Consider the following 15,349-nt stretch of genomic DNA (forward strand, 5'->3'; position numbering starts at 1 on the left):
GCCTTCTTAAATAGTAACTTGCCACTGCCTAGTGAGCTACTCATTTTGCTGCTTGGCAAAAGCATGAAAGATGCAGCAAATTTCTTCTGACATCAAGATAGACAACGCTGGACTTGTTGCTTGATTCTGGCACAAATCTTAACATAGCCCACATCTTTCAGGCTGCTATAAGATTTCACCTAATATAAAAGCAGCTGCCTAAAGAGGTAGAGATTACATCTTCAACATGCTGAAGAAGGGGTGGGGAGAGAGAGAGAGAGAGAGAGAGAGAATGACCTGCAGTGAATAATTGGGCAGCTAAAATTGCCATACATATAGGTCCAGAAGCCAGGAAACTTCATTCTCTATCAAAGTTGGTGCTCTGCTGCGTCCACATGTACAAGAAACATCCAATTTGTATTCACCTGCAGAAGCCATTGCAGCTGTTGAGTTGTGGCTGCAAGTTTTCAACTCCATCACCTCAAAAAGAGAGATCTTCAAGCAAGTAATGAATGAGCCTGCAACATAAATGGACTGAAGTAACTTTCATCTTTGTAAGTATATTTACAAACATTCATATAATTATCATTTATCTACATTTAATTTTAAATTTTCTCTCTGAATTTTATCGAACAATCGTATACTTTTTTTTACATAAATAGCACAAAGTTGTGTAAGAACATTTTATCTGGTTTTACAAATAAAGCTTTGCTGCTAGTTATTTTTAAATTGTAACACAAAATAAAACTGAAGGGTTTTAAAATAGCTAGATAAATGGACAGTGTGCACACATGCCTAGTGGTCGTGAACACTTGATACGTGAATTATTTGTATTCCTTTATGCAATGTGGGTGCCATTGGCAGGGCCAGTATTTATTGCCCACTCTAGTTGGCCCTGAACTAAGTCGCTTGCTTGACCATTTCCAAGGACAGTTCAGAGTCAACCACATTGCTATGGGTTTGGACTTAAATGAAGGTCAGATAAGGATAGCAGATTTCCCTCCCTAAAGGAGATAAATGAACTGAATGGGTTATTACAACAATCACTGATCGCTCTCAAGATCACCTTCACATCCCAGCTTTAGTAGTTGAACTTAACTTTCACCAGCTGCCAAATTGGGATGTGAACTTGTGTTCACAGAGAATTAGTATGTTTCTCTGGATTACTGGCCCATTAGCATTATGTCTTTGCCACCAATTCTCAACAAATAATTGTGTAGTGGTTAAACACCCATGACATTTTTGTCACCTCATAGTATCTTGAGTTTCATTTTCCTCCCACAGCATCTTGCTGCAATCCCTGACATCCAGCTGAGGTGGCGTTGAGTTGCTGACTGCCCTGCCTTATGTGGTGACCTTGGTGGTTATCCCCTGGAGGTTCAGGTCTTTCAGGGCTCTGGCCTATTCTAGGTTGCCTTTGGCTCATTTGACATAGAGGCAGAATGCAATCACTGAACAAGTGCTCCTTCCTTCTGAAACCATCTAGCAATGTTCCCTCTGAGCTTTAGTCTTTGTAAGTACATGTGTTAACTGCACAGCTGGCTCTGCTCTGAGAATCTGAACATGTGATCCTCATGCTAACATTTTTTTAACCTATTTTCCTAATCAGTTATGACACACCTGTGGAGCAGGTGGGATTTGAACCTGGTCCACCCGATCGAGGAGTAGGGGCAATATCACTGTGCCACAAGAGAGCTCCCCTAAAATCATAACTAGATACCACTAAGTAGATGGCAATCACTTGTGTGTTGTAAGGCCACTAGGACCCCTTCTATCCTTATCAAGGGGAGTGTTAACCTTCTATCCTTTGATACAACACAGCCGATCCTAACTTTGAATGTTGGTTTGAAAAGTAGCTGCTACTACAGACCTCGGAGGTCTGCACAGGAGGAAAAGGGAATGGGGGAACATAGTCACTCATTGCTGAGAGACTATTGGATCCATGGATGTCCCATCACTAACTGAAGCCCTTATGAATCATAGAAATATGACAGTGTGTAAGCAGTCCCTTCAGCCCATCGAGTTCACATCGACTCTCCAAAGAGCATCCCATTCAGTCCCACTCCCTACCCTATCCCTGTATCCTTGCATTTCCCATGGCTAACCCACCTATGGCCAATCCACCTAACCTGTACATCTTTGGATTGTGGGAGGAAACAGGAGCACCTGTGGGCAATTAATCATTTTCATCTGACGGTGGGGAGAGGGTCAACTGTAAGTGATGCCTGAGGACTTGTGGGGCACGGTGGAAGGCGGGTAATGCTCCTCCTTTGAGGCACTTGGGCTTGATCAAGGAACCCGGCGCCACTCACTCTCCTGTTGTGTCGTTGGTGCAGTACCGGCAGCAGCCACTGCCTCCTCGATGGCGCTGCTGAGCAATGAATCATCAGCTAACGAAGGAAACCCCCACAACTTGTATCCAATTCCACCTGACCTTCCAGTGGGGTGCACCCAATAACTCCAGCAGCATAGGGAGCGAAACGTACTCCGCAGATATGAAAGTATTTTTCCTGCTTCGATCTTCAGAAATTAACTTTTTTAGTTGCACGGGGTCGGAGAGTTTGGATGAGAATCGGTAGAGGCTTTTTTTTGTTGAATAAACTGACATTTTGTGCAGTGAAATAACATTTATTTCTGAATTTATGGTCGATTCTAAGATAAACTGTTTGCACGGGAATTGTTCCTCTATTAAATAAACTATTTGCATGAGAATTGTTCCTCTATGAAAATGAGCTGGAGGGCTCTGATGATCTCTAAAAGAAATTATGCAATATTCTTTTAGGGCACCAAAACCAAAGTTTCATTTCTTATATAATGAGAAGCAGAATTTGGCTTTACTCAGTATTTAGAATTAGAAACATATGAATGCATAACTCTGCAAAATACCATCTCACATTTTTTATTCAGACCCAGTATTCTATCTGTTGATATTTCTTTTAAGCAATATCTTTATCTTTCAATGCTTTTTTTTCAAATTTGTCCTGAATTTTCTGTAAATATTGCATCATTTTCCCAGAACGCTGCTCCTGATACCAGAAAGCAGTTACTAAATCGCATAAAAAGGAGTTGCAATACACTTCGGTGTGAAAAGAAAGACAAAGTATTATTTAAATGGTGATATATTCTGAAATTTGGATTTACAAAGGCATCTGGTTGTCCTTGTACACCAGTCAATGAAAGCAAACAGGTAGGCTAGCAAGCAGATAAGAAGGCAAATGTTATTCTGGCGTACATTGCAAGAGGATTTGAGTTCAAAAGTCGGTATACTAGTAATACATTCTAGAGAATTTAGGGACAGAAGTGAGTGCAGTTGCCATCATTAAGGAGATGGTGCTGGAAAAGCTGAAAGGTCTGAAGGTGGATAAATCACCCAGACCAGATGAACTACACCCCAGATTTCTGGAGAAGCTATCTGAAGAGATTGTGGACGCATTGGTGGTGATCTTTCAGGAATCACTAGAGTCAAGGAGGGTTCCAGAGAACTGGAAAATGACTATTGTTACACCCCTGTTTAAGAAAGGAAGGAGGCAGAAGACAGGAAATTATAGGCCGCATAGCCTAAAATTGGTAGTTTGTAAGAGGTTAGAGTGCATTAATAAGGATGTGGAAGTGCAAGGCAAAAATAGGGTTGAGCTAGCACAGCTTTGTTAGGGGAAAGTCATGCCTGACAAATCTTAGAATTCTTTGAGGAGAGAATGAGCAAATTAAACAAAGGAGTGCCAGTGGACATCATCTATTTGGATTCCACAAGGCCTTTGACAAGGTGCTACATACAAGACTGCTAAATAAAGTAAAAGCCAATGGTGTTAGGGACAAGGTATTGATATGGATAGAGGATTGGCTGACTGGAAAAAGACAGAGAGTATGGATAAAGGTTTTTTTTCAGGATGGCAACGGGTGTTGAGTGGAGTTTCACAGGGGTCAGTATTGGGACCACAACTATTTATGCTATACGTTAATGATCTGGACAAAGGTGCATTGTTGCCAATTTTGTGGTTCACACCAAGATAGTTGGAGGGACAGAGTAGTGTTGAAGAAGCAGAATATCTGCAGAAGGACTTGAATAGGCGAGGAGAACGGTCACTGAAATTGCAGATGGAATACAATGTGAGAAAGTCTGAGGTTAAGGCGCTTTGGTAGCAAGAGTAGAAGCATAGACTATTTTCTATATGGGGAAATGTTTCAGAAATCTGAAGCGTAAAGGGACTTAGGAGTTCTAGTTCAAGATTCTCCTAAGTTTAACTTGCATGTTCAGTTGGCAGTTGGGAAGGCAAACGCAATGTTAACATTCATTTCAAGAGGGCTAGAATACATGAGGAGAGATGTATTGCTAGGGCTGTATGAGGCTATGAGTCGAAGAGTTTGGTGCTGGGAAAGCACAGCCGGTCAGGCAGCATCTGAGGAGCAGGAGAATCAATGTTTCAAACATAAGAACTTCATCAGGATGAGTTCGTCCTGATGAAGAGTTTATGCTTAAAACATCAATCCTCCTTCTCCTCGGATGCTACCTGACCGACTGTGCTTTTCCAGAACCACACTCTTTGACTCTGATCTCCAGCATCTCTAGTCCTCACTTTGTCCCTGTATAACTCTCTGGTCAGACTACGTTTAGAATATTGTCAGCAGTTTTGAGCCCTGTATCTAAGGAAGAATGTGCTGGCTTTGGAAGGGGTGTCCAGAGGAAGTTTACAAGAATCCCAGGGATGAAGAGCTTGTCATATTGAGGACTCTGGGTCTGTACTCGATGGAGTTTAGAAAGATGAGGGGAGATCTCATTGAAACTTACTGAGACCCCTGGATAGAATCGACGTGTAGAAGATGTTTCCCTACTAGGAGTGACTGGGACCCAAGAGAGTAACCTCAGTTTAGAACTGAGATGAAGAGAAATCTCTTCATCCATAGGGTGATGAATCTTTGGAACTCAATGCTGCAAAGTGCTGTGGAGGCTAAGTCATTGAGCATATTTAAGACAGAGATAAGGTAGGTTCTTGATTAGTTGGGGATCAAGGGTAATGGGGAGAAGGCAGGAGAATGGGATTGAGAACCATATCGACCATGATCAAATTTTGGAACAGACTTGATGGGCCAAATCTCTTATGGTTTTACTACAATTATACAGGGCCTTGGTGTGACATGCACCTGGAGTATTGTATGTTGTTTTGGGTCTCCCTACCTAAGAGAGTTATCCTTGCCTTGGACGGAGTGCTAAGGAGGTTCGCTAAGCTGATACTAGTGATGGCAGCATTGTAGTATGAGAAGAGATATGTTTGATTGGCTCTGCTAAAATTCAGAAGAATTTAGAAGAATTAAAACAAACAAAATTCTAACTGGGCTAGGCAAACAAGATGCAGGGAGGATGTTTCTCCTGGAATTAGTGTCATGGTCTCAAGATACAGGGTCAGTCATTTAGGATTGAGATGAGGAAACATTTCTTCACTCAGAATGTGGTCAACACATGGAGTTGATAACCACAAAGGCTGGTGACACTGGGTCACTGAATATATTCAAGAAAGAGCATAATTTAATTTTAGATATTAAAGGCATCAAATGAAATGGAGAGAATGATGTAACATGGTGTTGAGATGGAGGATCAACCATGATCGTACTGAATGGCAGAGCAGGCTCAAAGAGCTGAATGGCCTATTCCTAGTTTTTATGTAACCATCAGGCTCTCTAGTAAAGGCACAGCTTTTTAAAAATCTGTTTGCTCAGGAATGTCCGCAACAATTTAAACTAACATAAGAGAAAAAGGAGCAAATTTAGACTCATCTGAATGAAATGGCTTAGAACATAGAACAGTACAGCACAGAACAGGCCCTTCAGCCCACAATGTTGTGCTGACCACTGATCCTCATCTACGCACCCTCAAATTTCTGTGACCATATGCATGTCCAGTAGTCTCTTAAGTGTCCCCAATGACCTTGCTTCCACAACTGCTGCTGGCAACGCATTCCATGCTCTCACAACTCTCTGTGTAAAGAACCCGCCTCTGACATCCCTTCTATACTTTCTTCCAACCAGCTTAAAACTATGACCCCTCGTGTTAGTCATTTCTGCCCTGGGAAATAGTCTCTGGCTATCGACTCTATCTATGCCTCTCATTATCTTGTATACCTCAATTAGGTCCCCTCTCCTTCTCCTTTTCTCCAAAGACAAAAGTCCGAGCTCAGTCAACCTCTCTTCATAAGATAAGCCCTCCAGTCCAGGCAGCATCCTGGTAAACCTCCTCTGAACCCTCTCCAAAGCATCCACATCTTTCCTATAATAGGGCGACGAGAACTGGACGCAGTATTCCAAGTGCGGTCTAACCAAAGTCTTATAGAGCTGCAACAAGATCTCACAACTCTTAAACTCAATCCCCCTGTTAATGAAAGCCAAAACACCATATGCTTTCTTAACAACCCTGTCCACTTGGGTGGCCATTTTAAGGGATCTATGTACCTGCACACCAAGATCCCTCTGTTCCTCCATACTGCCAAGAATCCTATCCTTAATCCTGTACTCAGCTTTCAAATTCGACCTTCCAAAATTCATCACCTCGCATTTATCCAGGTTGAACTCCATCTGCCACCTCTCAGCCCATCTCTGCATCCTGTCAATGTCCCGCTGCAGCCTACAACAGCCCTCTATACTGTCAACGACACCTCCAACCTTTGTGTCGTCTGCAAACTTGCTTCTTTGAAACTTTTCACTGACATCTGCTTTTAAACCTCTTGTGGTAAAATGTGATGAGATCTGGCATTAAACCATCTTGTAAAAACATTATTAAAGCGCTGCAGAGTTCCCAGAAGAAATTGCAGAAAATTTAGTGAACCACAGTAGGAATCTGGATCAGCCAGGGAAAACATATATGGCTTCTTGCAAAGGGTCTCACTGTAGCATGAACTTTTTATTTGCACAACGGCTTCCCTCCTTCTACAAAATCATCAACATTAATTACTATTTCACTGCTTTGCTGTTGTTCTTTTGCAAGTATCATTTGTCAGTGGTGTAGTCGAAGGATAAACAGAACATGATCATTTCGAGGGTCAGATCCCTGTTAATTATGTCTGAATGCCAGTGAGATCTCCCAAAGGTTAGTATCAAGCCAATGGGGCAAGGCAATGACAAAATATATCTATCAGGAGTCTCTCTCTTCTGTAAAGAGGGTGACCAAATAGTTGTGTTTAAAATTGTGGTGTTTAATAGGGTAGCTATAGAACAAATTATCTGCAGTAGGGAAGTCTAAAGTAAGGTTAATTAATTTCTCCAGTACCATTTCTTTGTCATGCTCACATGCTTAATTTTCTTATTTCACTAGATTCTGGTTCCTCACTGTATTTTTGTGCCTACTACTACGAAGACTAATACAAAGCATTTGTTTAATAGTTCAACCTTTTCTTATATTGTGTTACTTTCGTCACACCCTCTAAAGAATCTGTCTTTACTTACATGATTTTTTTTCCTCTTTACTACCTTGTACAATCGGTTCTTAATGTATTTGTATAGTTTTCTTTCATATTCCTGTTTTCTCTTTCTCTATCAATTATTATTGATTTTGGATGTAAGTTTGCTTGCTGAGCTAGAAGGTTCATTTCCAAACGTTTCGTCACCCTACTAGGTAACATCTTCAGTGGGCCTCAGGCAAAGTAATGCTGAAAATTCCTGCTTTCTATTTATATGTTTGGGTTCCTTTGGGTTGGTGATGCCATTTCCGGTGGTGAAGTCACTTCCGGTTCCTTTTCTCAGGGGGTGGTAGATGAGGTCTAACTCAATGTGTTTGTTGATGGAGTTCTGGCTGGAATGCCATGCTTTTAGGAATTCTCATGCTTGTCTTTGTTTGGCTTGTCCTAGGATGGATGTGTTGTCCCAGTCAAAGTGGTGTCCTTCCTCATCTGTATGTGAGGATACTAGCGAGAAAGGGTCATGTCGTTTTGTGGCTAGTTGATGTTCATGTATCTTGGTGGCTAGTTTTCTGCCTGTTTGTCCAATGTAGTGTTTGTTACTGTCCTTGCACGGTATTTTGTAAATGACATTAGTTTTGCTCGTTGTCTGTATAGGGTCTTTCAAGTTCATTAGCTGCTGTTTTAGTGTGTTGGTAGGTTTGTGGGCTACCATGATGACAAGGGGTCTGAGTAGTCTGGCAGTCATTTCTGAGATGTCTTTGATGTAGGGGAGAGTGGCTAGGGTTTCTGGACGTGCTTTGTCTGCTTGTTTGGGTTTGTTGCTCTCAACTTGTCCTGCCATCTTTAAAGACTTCTTAGAATAGAATCATTAAATCCCTAGTGAGAAGCAGACCATTTGGCCCATTGAGTCCACACCAACCCTCCGAACAGCATCCCATCCAGACCTGCCCCGCTAACCCACCCCCGTAGCCCTGCATTTCTCATGGCTAATCTACCTAGTCTGCTGCCAGATCTGCTCAGCTTTTCCAGCAAGTTCTACTTTTTGTCTCCATTTAACCTGCACATCTTTGGACAGTGGTAGGAAACCAAAGTACCCAGTGGAAACCCACGCAGACATGAGGAGAATGTGCAAACTCCACATAGACAGTCACCTAAGGTTGAAATTGAACCTGGGTCCCTGGTATTGTGAGATAGCAGTGCTAACCATTGTGCCACCCTTATGCACTTATACATTAAGGTCTTTCTACTCCTGCAGCCCCTTTTGTACTCTGTCTCTCCATACTCTTCTTACCAAAATGAATCACAGGTTTGTTCTGGCACAGATAAATATAATTCAGCCCATCTTGTCTGCACCAGCTTTCCAAGTGAGCATTGTGACTTCTACCTTTTCCTCATATCACTACATGTTTCTATTGAAGTGATCATCTAGTTGCTTATTAAATGCCTTGATTGAACCTGCCTCTACCACACTTCCATGTGTGTGTTCTGTGCATTGAACCACTTGGTTTGTCAAAAACATTTTTTGAACATCACATCTCATGGAATCCTTCCATTCGACTGTGGGAGGTAACGAGACAGACGCAGGAAGAACGTGTAATCTTCACACAGACAGTCGCCTGAGGCTGGAATTGAACTCCAAGTCCCTGGCACTGTGGGACAGAAGTGCTGACCACTGTGCCCACCCCACCATGCTTCTTGTTACCACTCACTGATAATCTGTGCCTTCATTTCTCGAATGGTCCAGCAGGCTAAACAAGTCTAATCGTAGTTTATATGTTAATAGCACAGGTCTATTTGCTGCAATAGTCTTCTTTACAGACAACCCGTGACTCCCCCAAGGGTACTGCTCAGACAACACAGCCAAGACCTATTTCTATAGGCGCAACAACCTCTCCCGCCCAGAGCCCGGCTTTCATTCATTCATTCATTCATTCTCCCGTTCCCAACATGCCTCGCGACAAGTGTGCGTTGGATCGCTCTGATTGGCTCCTGGCGACCGTCTCATTTTGCTCAACGAGGGGTGTATCTTGACCATACATAACAAGGGGTAAGCGCAAGATCGCGGAGTTCAAAGCGAGAGGGGACGTCAGAGAAATGTGTGTCGGGAAGTTATCTCAACCTCTCCTCGAATAAACCACACTCAGTGATAAGGGCTCTCAGGAAAAACGCGAACCCAAAGCCTTCTCTCCCCTCCCGCCATCAATGGAACCGGTCCACCTACTTCCGCATTCGGTTGGCACTTGCCACCTGAACAGGCTCGCTCTGCCTGTGCAACCGAACATGATGAGCCGAAGGCCCGCCCCCGGCGCCGATTGGCCACACCGGCCGGGCTGTCCGCGCAACCCGGTGGCGACCCCGATCCCTATTGGCTAAGCGCCCTGTCAATTCCCCCGGCACGCCGCTGCCATCAGGTTAGGTGGAGGCGAGCCGCTTTCTTCACCCCTCCTCCTTCCAACTGCCCCCGAGAAAGAGAGACACAGCGCGAGGAGGAGGGGGGAAGGATTCGTGTTAACACAGCACGAAATAATAACAATTTAATCATCGGAGCCGCGGCTGGGTCTCAATGTGAAGATTGTTGTCGAGGGGAGTTTATTTTTAAAGTTTTATTCCCCCCCCCCGCCTCAGCCCCCTCTCTCTCCTCCCCCCCCCCCCCCCCCCCCACTCCCCGGTGTAGATTTGGATGGTGGAGGAGGCGCAGTTTGTGTGGCGCCCGAGGCCGGAGCCGGTGACTGCGAGATGAGGAGGGGGAAGCCGTGCGCTGGCAGCCCGCACTGCCTTTGGCTGTTCACGGCCGCCCTGGTGACGGCCCGCTGCTGCCCCGGCGCCGCGGTCGCGGGCTACGGCGACAAGGTGGTCTGGGCCATCAACGCCGGAGGGGAGGCCCACACCGACATCCACGGCATCCACTTCAAGAGGGACCCGCTGGAAGGCAAAATAGGCCGGGGTAAGCCGGGTCTGGGTGTCCTCTCTGTGTGTGTGTGTGGCTGGATAGTTCACTGCTGGCCCCTCACTGTGTGATTCTTTACCTTTCCTCGGTCTTCAGAGCAACCCTGACTTGTCCAGGGACTCCAGCTGAGAGAATCCGCCGGCTGTAAGGAAATGAGGGGGAGTCCAACCCACCCCCCCCCCCCCCTTTAAAATGAAGGAGGGGGTAACGATTCTCTCTCTCTTCCCCACCCCGACACACAATTCGCTTTGGGGGACGAATCCAACTCCTCTTCTCTCTCTCCTCCCCCCCCCCCCCCCCCAATCTTTTGCTGCTCAGATCGAGGCCCTGAGACTAGAAAGTTGGGGGTTCCCGTTTGTACAGAACGTGGGTGACCAGCAACTTTTGTCTTCTTTCTCAACCCCCGTCCTCCTGCCAGCAGCCGCAGCACTTGGAGGAGTTTGCCGGTCGTGTTAGTCGGGCCACATGGTCGTTCTGCTCTCGCCCGCCAAGTCTGATCAACTTCCCCAAAGTCAGTCAGTCATTTTCCGGAAAAAAAAATTGTAATGACTGCAAATTTTAAAAATTTATTATTTTGAGGACGAACACGTTGTTCTTTGGAGAGCAGCTACGTGAGAATTTCTGGGGCATCTGACCACCTGAAATTACATGACTCTTAATAGCGTGCGGGATAAAATGTTTCATGAGATCAAAATGTCATCATAGCCGCACGAAGAACATTGTTAAACATTTCTAGACACGTATCCCATTCTATCATCTGCCTTCCCCTTCCACTAGTGAACGTGGTATTCTTGTATGGAATGCAGACAGGTGACTTGCTCAACCACCTGCATTTTAATACTTGTCATGAGCATTGTGCAAGAGGAGTGGATTAACCTGCCTTGGGATAACTTCTCCATGGGAGAAATCAGATTTCATGCAGCTGAGGTCTTGAACTTGTAGATTTATAGATCAACTTTGCAGATGACATGATGACTGGTGGAGTAGCAGAAAGCATAGGGGACTGTCAAAGAATACATAAGAATATAGAAAGACTGGAGAACTGGGTGGAAAAGTGGCAGATGGCGTTCAATCCAGGCAAATGTGAAGTGATGCATTTTGGGAAGTCTAACCCTAGAGCGAAATATGCAGTGAATGGAAGAGCCTTGGGAAAAGTTGATGAACCGAGAGATCTGGGAGTTCAGATCCATTGTACCCTGAAGGTGGCTGCACAGGTGGATAGTGGTCAAGAAGGCATGTGGTATGCTTGCTTTCATCAGACGGGGTATTGAGTATAAGAGCCGGCAGGTCATGTTAAAATTGTCCAGGACTTTGGTTCGGCCGCATTTAGAATATGGTGTACAGTTCTGGTCACCACATTACCAAAAGGATGTGGATGCTTTGGAGATGGTGCAGAGAACGTTTACGAGGATGTTGCCTGGTATGAAAGGTGCTAGCTATGAAGAGAGGCTGAGTAGGTTAAGATTGAGGGGGGACCTGATTGAGGCCTGCAAAGTCATGAAGGGTATAGACACGATGGATACAGATAATCTTTTTCCCAGGGTGAGGGATTCAATAATGAGATGTCGCGTATTCAAGGTGAGAGGTGAAAAGTTTAAGGGGGATACACGTGGAAAGTCCTTTACACAGGGTGGTAGGTGCCTGGAATGCGTTGCCAGCAGAGGTAGTAGAGGCAGGCATGGTAGATTCATTTAAGGTGCATCTGGACAAATGCATGAGTAGATGGGGAGCAGAGGGGATACAGATGCTTCGGAATTGGACGATAGATTTAGACAGTGGATTTGGATTGGCTCAGGCTTGGAGGGCCAAAGGGCCTATCCCTGGGCTGTAAATTTTCTTTGATCTTTGTACTGAAGATTTCTAATATGAACCCCTTAGGACTCAGTGTTTCACAGTACAATAGCTTGTTAGTAGGAACTTGTTCAAATGAATTCAAAACGTCCATAGATTGCTATTTATTTGATCTATGGACTCTACATTCATGATAAGGTCAGTGCTATGCCACAATAATTTACTGTTAACATATCCCCATTATGGTATTGTTGCATTTGATATTTGACCTTGTTTGGAAGGTAAGAGGGAGCGGAGTTACTTGTCTTCAGATGTTCAGATTAGTCTCTTCAGTGACCAATGACTGTAATGTGTATGAATCTGTGAATGTTATAGTGATAACTATCTTGACTCTTGAATAGATTGTCACCATTTTCCATCCAGGTGATGTGATCTTGGTGAAGACTGAATCATTTGAGTAAAAGAGTTGCACGTGTGAATCCAAATTCATTGAATGAGCACCTTTTGGGGCAAAAATAAATTGCTTGTTTATGGCTTAGTTCTTAAGTTACAAACACTTGTCAAGTTATGTTGAATGAAAAGCAAGGCAGACTTTTAATATCTTGTATGACCACATCACGTCCCAAAGCACTTTAGAAATAATGAATTTATTTTGAAGTCCAGTCACTGCTGTACTGCCAAAATACTATGCCAAATCAGGAAGAGGTATTGACTTTTGTTTAATTTTACTAAGTGCATGAACTAGATAAAATGTTTGTCAAACAAGCAGTGTCTAATATAACATCTTTTGGAAAGTGTGACCTGAGGAAATTACATGGTGAGCTATGAAGACAGGTGATTATTAAAGGCTTAATTATTTGGATATTAATGGGGCATTATATTTGTTAACTGTTTTTGTATGAAGAATTTTAAGTTAGTCTTATAGTCAAGGAAAAACTTGATTAAAAGCCTTATTATCTTGCATGAATTGCCAAAAGAAAATGATTGATTAATAACAATTCCATCTGTTTGCAGATTAATGTTTGCAAGTGAATTTTAAGGACAATAATTTCTGTAGAAACCCATTACATTTTTGATGTCACTTTTCCCCCTAATTTTATCCATGGCCAACTTGTTTGAAATACTGTGGTTACCACTAATTTCATTGAGGGTATGTAGCATGCTGTCTTTTCATTTTATGTTTGGACTACCCTTTTTAGAAATGTAAACATGGTGTATTCATGATCTTTTAACAATTAATTTGGAATGGCCCAAAATATTTGTGATTCATAAAGAAATAATACTTCATTTTATAATGTAAAATATTGTGAGCTTAACTAGTTGTGCTGTGTATTCAAGCTCCTAGTGGAAATGTCCTCAATATCAAAGCAGTAAGGTTAGGTTCTGTGTTTGAGATATTTAGGGCATTATGATAGTGGTATAGATGGTATAAAGGCATTTTTTTTTGTTGTTGTGAAATGCATTTTTTTCCTGTGGAAGAGTTAGTGTGAATGGTATTGGTGCTGGTTGACAGAATAATTTTCTATTCCAGCTAAGTATTTACATCAAATGCTTGCAAATCTGATATTGCACATTTGGGTAATTAATACAGATCCCCTTGCCCTTCTTAACCCTCGTCTCAAAAATTTCATGATGTGTGCACTGGTGTGACATTTCCCCATTTACTGTACTGACTATCTTGCAATGAAATTGTTAATTTAGGTACTGATGTTGAAGGCATGTGCCTGTTATGAGCTTGCTTGAAGCTAACCCAAACTACTTTCATGTTTAGGCTCCTAGGGTACAGGAGACATTTATCTCTTAATCGACATTGGATTTGAAATTAGGTCCTGGAGATTTCAGGAGAGAGAGTTTCACTCCGTAACGCAGTGTCTTGCAGAATTTATTTTTGATCTGACAAATATAGTTAGCTGATACTTGTCACATGCTATCTTTAGATCAAGTCAAGAAACTATTCTAACTTTGAATTTGGTGAGTAAGAACAGAGCTTTGGAACAGCCCTGAAATGAGAAAAATATTAGGTCTCCTTGGTACTGCACAATAATAGTTTTTCTCTCTTATTTTGCATAATAGGAACAGCTGTAACCAAGATAACTCTAAAAGAGGAAGCTCATTTGAAATTTAGATGGACAGAGCTGCAGCTGTTTATGACCAGGACATTTTTACTTGAAAAACTCAGTCCCTTGTAAATTTGGTTTCAGTGTTGATAAAACTGCATTGAATATGTTATCCTGTAATATATCAAAAGATACTAAGTATTGCCTGACTACTGTAACAAATTGTTATGTCTTATCTAGTATGCTAAGGTCATATTGTCATCCTTTAGGATGCACTGTGATAAAACTTTACAACTCGCCAATTGAAATCCTGTGACTCGGTTCTGCAGCCCATTGGTAGAACTAAAAGCATTTTATGTCAGTTCTGCAGATGTTATCTTGAAAAGCCACCTAATGGTTCACTGATAAATGGACCAAGCTGTGTCACTCAGACTTTATTCCTAGTTTATGGCCCAGGTTTGGACATTGTCAGGTAACTAATTTTTGGCTGGTACTGAAACTTTGGATTATCAGCTGGAAAAAAATGGTCAGGGTTATGTTACGTGGAAAATCCAGAATGTGGAATTACATTAGACTGCTCTTTGAAAGAACTGGCACAGGCGAATCAGGCCAAATGGCCTCTTGTGCTGTAAGATTATGGGGTTTATATTTATTAAAATCCAGATGAAAAGTTGCTGATATGGAGCTCTGAAATTTAAATGTGCTTTGAAATGTTATCAATGGCAGAGTGTTTATCAGTTTATAGCCCATAATCTTATCACTAGTTCTTGTTAGAGCATAGTATACTGACTTTTGAATTGTCAACTGACATTGAAAGTCTGATTTCACACCATTTTATCTGTTTGTGCAAACCTGTACGTTAGCCTTATTTTTCCAGTTAGGCACTTGCATTTCCTTCATGCAAGGAAGCAAAGAAGCATTGAACATCTCTTTATAAGTGTGGGTGTTGATGTTGAGTCACCTTGGCTTAATTAATCTTACTGACATTCATTTTGGGATTCTAGCAGATCTTCCTAGTTTGTCTTGCAATCGATAAAACCTCATACTGGAGACATCAATTGCTGTTTCTGTTCTACACTCTTATAACTTAACCCCCTTTTACTCTTTTCACTCAGCTGATTTACAAGTTAATCCTGTGCGTATGTTGAATATACAAAAAAAGCTTGTGGATTTTACGCAGTATGACTTGT

The 15,349-nt window shown here is 42.6% G+C and overlaps 1 protein-coding gene and 1 pseudogene across 2 annotated transcripts in view; one reads left to right on the forward strand and one right to left on the reverse strand.

Moving 5' to 3' along the window:
* Window positions 1-1,679: 1,679 nt before the first annotated feature.
* LOC122562908 (U6atac minor spliceosomal RNA) lies at window positions 1,680-1,798 on the reverse strand (annotated as a pseudogene).
* An 8,204-nt stretch (window positions 1,799-10,002) lies between these two features.
* The window catches only part of mlec (malectin), a 35,107-nt gene continuing 29,760 nt past the window's right edge, over window positions 10,003-15,349 (forward strand). The window contains exon 1 of one of the 2 annotated variants that reach the window (XM_043715939.2): window positions 10,003-10,308. In XM_043715939.2, the coding sequence (XP_043571874.1) occupies window positions 10,101-10,308 (208 nt within the window). In that variant the 5' untranslated portion in view covers window positions 10,003-10,100. The remainder of the gene's footprint in view (window positions 10,309-15,349) is intronic. The other variant, XM_043715940.2, reaches the window with a different exon arrangement.

Source organism: Chiloscyllium plagiosum, unplaced genomic scaffold (genome assembly GCF_037043375.1).
Source record: "Chiloscyllium plagiosum isolate Xiang-an unplaced genomic scaffold, Cpla_swu_hap1 HiC_scaffold_24, whole genome shotgun sequence".
Classification (NCBI taxonomy): domain Eukaryota; kingdom Metazoa; phylum Chordata; class Chondrichthyes; order Orectolobiformes; family Hemiscylliidae; genus Chiloscyllium; species Chiloscyllium plagiosum.